This window comes from Lycium barbarum, chromosome 10, assembly GCF_019175385.1.
Source record: "Lycium barbarum isolate Lr01 chromosome 10, ASM1917538v2, whole genome shotgun sequence".
NCBI classification, from domain to species: domain Eukaryota; kingdom Viridiplantae; phylum Streptophyta; class Magnoliopsida; order Solanales; family Solanaceae; genus Lycium; species Lycium barbarum.
Genome location: NC_083346.1, coordinates 105,597,980 through 105,603,113, shown reverse-complemented (window position 1 = coordinate 105,603,113; position 5,134 = coordinate 105,597,980). Strand labels below are relative to the sequence as shown.

Here is a 5,134-nt window from a genome sequence, read left to right as displayed (position 1 = left end):
TTCAACACCAAACCAAGTCAAACCAAACCATTAGTCGGGCTTTTTTCTCGGTTTGACTCGGTTTATCGGTTTAGTGCGGTTTGTCGGTTTACTTTGTACACCCCTTACATACAAATATGTGGTGCAAAAAAAGAATAAGAATAGAAATTATACTTAAATGCAGAAAACCTAACTTATTTATTATTAGTACCTGAATTCAGAATGGTGGCATTAAATTATTATTAGTACCTGAATACATTTACAGCCTGTTAAACTTGCCATTATAATTCATTTAGACACTCCGAACTGTCATACACTTCCGGCTCAAATTATAGAAAAGTCTCAACATGTGTTTTCAAGTGCCCATTACCTAGATAAGTTAACTCCATCAAATATTTCACCTCTTTCAATTATACACATTAGTTTTAATAAGCCGTAAAACCCATGCTTGATTCTTATTTTCGCTACCATTACTGAGAAAAAGATGGCAAGAGACTTTGGAAAATTTGGAATAATGTTAATCCAATAAATTGTGCACATGTTTATATTGGTTGAATAAAAGAAAATATTCACTTAGTTTGAAAAGTCTTCAATGGCTAGTCAATAGTCGGTGATGTCTTTCATTTTGCAAGTCTTGAGATGCCACTTGTGTCACCCCTCCTTTTTGATTCTATCCTAAAGTAGTCAGAGGTATAAAATTCCAAGTCAACCAACGTGTTAAAGGGATAGGATACAAATATGTGGTGCAGAAAAAGAATAAGAATAGAAATTATACTTAATGCAGAAAACCTAACTTGTACTATTGATTTTGCATAGAACTTATGATAATTTATTATTAGTACCTGAGTTCAGAATGGTGGCATTAAATTATTTGTTAGTTTTCTTGTTTTTCTATCAGTTGCTTACCTTTCATTCAGCTCAAGCTCAAAATCAAACCCAAGATAGCTGCCCTGGGGAATTTCAGTGCGGGAAGCTTAGAAATGTGAGTTTCCCTTTCTCTGTATCCTCACAACCTGCTTGTGGATTGTATACCATAGATTGCAATGCTACTCCGAATCCAGAATTTCTTTTGGGAGGAAATGTTTATAGTGTTCTGGAACAACGGTCGTTAGATAGTTTTCGAGTTTTAGACCGTAGGCTTGATGACTTATTGGCAGATAAAAGGTGCCACTCTTTTGATCGAAATATATCGGTTCCACATACTCCTTCTGTCTTGTTTAGAATCATTGAACCCAGACTTACCTTGTTCAGATGCAACAACAGTCTAGTCATCAACAGGAGCACGAATGATCAATATTTACGCGGCTATCAGAACTATACTAAATGTAGTGGCTTCAACATATACTACAAGTATCCGAGTAGCGAACAGGAAGATTCCTGGAATGCACCAGAGGACCGTATTCCAGATAACTGTTCACTGATTCATTTGCCAATTACATGGAAGGGACGGTCTCAAAATAGTAGCTTGTTTGATAGCTTAACTGCCGATTTTACAATTCGGTGGAGCTTGTCTGATGATTGTAGTAAATGCTACTATCAAGGAAGTCGATGTTTAACTGACAGCAACAACAAATTTCTTTGTTCCTCTAATCCCACAGGTAATGTTTTACTTTCAAAGTGAAGTTTATATACTTGACCAATCTTCCCTACTGTCGGAAGACTAATTCAAAGTTAAGAGTATGAAACCTAAATTGTTTAGTATTTGATATTTGCTAGTTTCTTTAATTCATGTCTTAAAAATCAAAATAATATTGGCATAGATTTTCTAGTTTCTAGTTGAAGTAGGTTTTGCACTGTTATAAGTAGGAATGCTAATATTTATTTCCGTTGTAGAGAAGTGTGGAGAACATTCAGAGATGTATTGAGATTTTAAGTAAATTATTGTCCTTCACCTACAATGCAATATATTCTAGATGTTCATGTTATGGCTCCATATACTAGTTATATAATACTGTGAGCTTTCTCTAATTCCTCTTCCTGTTCATTTTTTGTTCATCTAGTGAACTTTTCAGTCATCTCAGAGCAAGCATCAACTCTAACATTTTCATGATTTGCTTTGATTGCAGCAAAAAGAACATTAAGACAAATACTAGTTATAGGTAACAATCTATAACTTCAAATCCTTTTCATTATTACCAGATGTTCTCAATGTACTCCAATCTCATACAATTATGTTCCTTATTTTAAGATGCCTAACTACTGACAGATTTCGTTGAATTCTATCCGCTTTTCTGTAGCCAATGTTTAAACAAAATCTGATTAGTTTCCCTGTCTTTGCTTCAGTCTTACCTGCAGTGATTTGCTTGACCTTTTCAATTTGCCTTGGTATTGTTATATGGCTTTTCAAGAAAATAAAAGGCAGTCGTTCTCACTCTTTCACAAGAAATACATATTCTGATAGAAAAGATCTTGAAGGGAATTAAGCAGATTTGTCAATCAAATCTGATATATTGCAGTGTTTTCTTCCATGTTACCTGCAGTTATTGGCTTGATCCTTTGATTTAACTCTGTTTCACTGTAATCTATCAGTTCAAGGGATGAAAAGGCAGTTCTTCTTTATTCACGGCAAAATATAATTAGTTATTTTCTTTCTTAGAACAAAATGTGGTACTGTTGCATTAAAACACATACACACACAGATAAAGAGTAGCCCCTTCACGTAAACGTTATTAAGCTGATGGATATAGTATCCTGCAAAACCGGTGCAACTTCAAAAATTGACAACAATGTTCCAATTTGTGTCTTGACATTAGCAGTTACTTCATCTATTGGAGGAATTGCAGTGCTAGTAGTACTACTCTTGTACTTCAGAAAAAAAGGCTGCCTTAATTCCATAACAAGAACAGAAGATTACAGAAATGTGAAAGCCTTCTTGAAGAACCACGGATCACTCGCTCAAAGGAGGTACAGTTATTCTGAAATCAAAAAGATGACAAAGTGTTTAAATAATAAACTTGGTGAAGGAGGCTATGGTTGTGTGTACAAGGGAAAGTTGAACAACGGAAGTCTTGTGGCAGTCAAAGTCTTGAAGGAATCGAAGGGCGGGGGAGAAGAGTTTATCAATGAGGTGGCAAGTATCAGCAGGACATCTCACATTAATATTGTATCACTTGTTGGATTTTGTTTTGAGGGTAAAAATAGAGCTCTCCTCTATGATTTCATGCCCAATGGATCCCTTGAGAAGTTCATTTACGATGCCAAATCCGGGACAAATCGTCAACTAGAATGGCATAAATTGTACGATATTTCTCTTGGCATTGCTAGAGGATTGGAGTATCTGCATCGCGGTTGCAATACTAGAATCCTGCATTTCGATATAAAGCCTCACAACATTCTTCTCGATGCAGACTTTTGTCCAAAAATATCCGATTTTGGCCTTGCAAAACTGTGTAACAAGAAGGAAAGCATCGTATCTTTATTGGGCGCAAGAGGAACTATTGGGTATATTGCACCAGAAATTGTGTATAACAATATTGGAGGAGTTTCTCACAAGTCAGATGTGTATAGCTATGGTATGATGGTCCTCGAGATGGTTGGAGGAAGGAAAAATGTTGACGTTGTTGTTGACCATACTAGTGAAATATACTTTCCACACTGGATTTACAAACAAATTGAACAAAAGGAAGAGCTTGCATTAACTGGCATTGCGAAAGAAGACGATAAAAAACTTGCAGAAAAGATGATATTGGTGAGCCTATGGTGCATCCAAACTGATCCAGCCAGCAGGCCGTCTATCAGTATGGTGGTAGAGATGTTACAAGGTGAACTCAAATCTTTGCAAATGCCTCCCAAACCTTTCTTGTATTCTTCTTCTTCACGATCAGACAATGACATGCCTACTACTACCTATATGGTTTAGAACTCAAAAGATCAAGTTTGATGATCTAGACTTGTCAAATCTTGGCAGATATTATGTATGTATAATTTTGGATTAATCAAGATATTATATAACCCTACTTTTGGTAAATTAGATTATTCCTATTATAGAGCACTCTACTATGTATAGTGTCTTTTATTTCTTTTGTATCTGGCGGAAACTCTCTTTTTCTACATCTCCTAAGTACTAGTTACCAAAGGTATGTGGTGAGATTGATAGCATAATATGTCCTTCTCTTAATCAGTGGTTTCAGGTACGAATTTTGGGAATGGAAAACTTTCGAGCAGCAAGCACATCTCCCTTAAAATAAACCCTACGCAAAGTGAATCTAAATTAGTTGGGGCCAAAAAAGCTAGATTTGCCTTTATGAAGTAGACTTTGGTGTGCAAAAAGAGTTAGTGAATATGTCTTGAGAATATAATAAATCCAAAAGTATAATTATGTTATGGATGCACTTCAAGATGCATGAAGAACTCCTGCTTGTTTAAGAGTACATTACAAAGGGAACAGTTGTTGTTCACCTTCATGAAAATTTAGCAGCGTCACTTACTGGCCTGTTCGAATGAGCCTTGCTATTGAAAATGCTAGTCTATTGGCTTATCTATAAGCTTCTGATATAGTCCATCAGCAATGCTAAGACTGTTTCCTTGGCCACAAATTTTGTCAAAGTTTGAAATTCAGGCTCTCAAGTCCCTTCCAAATGATGTTCCTTACATATCTTTATGCTTCTGATATTAGTCATTGTCAAACTCGTATCATCAAGGCATGTTGTAGATATGACTAGGGACAGGCATGAGGTTAATCTGGAAATCTTAGCTTTGGATAGGACCCAAATATTGGCATTGGATCAGCTGATTGCAAAAACTATAGGAAAAAAAAAAGAGTTGTTTGACTCCCCAAACAATAACACTTTCACATAAAATGGGACGGAGGGAGTAACTCTCTTCTTCTACAACATCCCTTTCATACCACCAAGGGGTGTGGTGAGATTGACATGATAAGATCTGTCTACTCTTAACCAAAGGTCTCAGGTTCGAATTTTGGGAGTGGAAAATTTTCTGGCAGAGAGCACTTCCCCTAAAATGAGCCCTACTTAGCAAATCTATACTGGTCAGGCCAATGGGCTCTGAATATGAGATGTTTAAACACACACACAAAAAAAAAGAATAATCGAGCATTAATTTGCGACAAAATGCATGTAAACATCCTATATTAGGTTAGTTCATAGAATTGTTGGAGATGATGATCAAATAAAAAGGCACTATGTCTTGGGGCGGC

General features: G+C 36.1%; 1 protein-coding gene across 2 annotated transcripts; it reads left to right on the top strand.

The window, feature by feature from the left end:
- The first annotated feature begins 681 nt into the window (after positions 1–681).
- Positions 682–3,970, top strand: LOC132614689 (rust resistance kinase Lr10-like). Of its 2 annotated transcripts, XM_060329208.1 has the most exons (3): positions 682–1,577; positions 2,046–2,078; positions 2,736–3,970. In XM_060329208.1, exons 1-3 carry the CDS (start codon positions 833–835, stop codon positions 3,836–3,838), a joined length of 1,881 nt encoding a protein of 626 aa, XP_060185191.1. In that variant the 5' UTR covers positions 682–832; the 3' UTR covers positions 3,839–3,970. The 2 variants fall into 2 exon arrangements, with proteins under 2 accessions (XP_060185191.1, XP_060185192.1); XM_060329209.1 differs by lacking the exon at positions 2,046–2,078 and having other exon boundaries at positions 684–1,577.
- Positions 3,971–5,134: the final 1,164 nt, after the last annotated feature.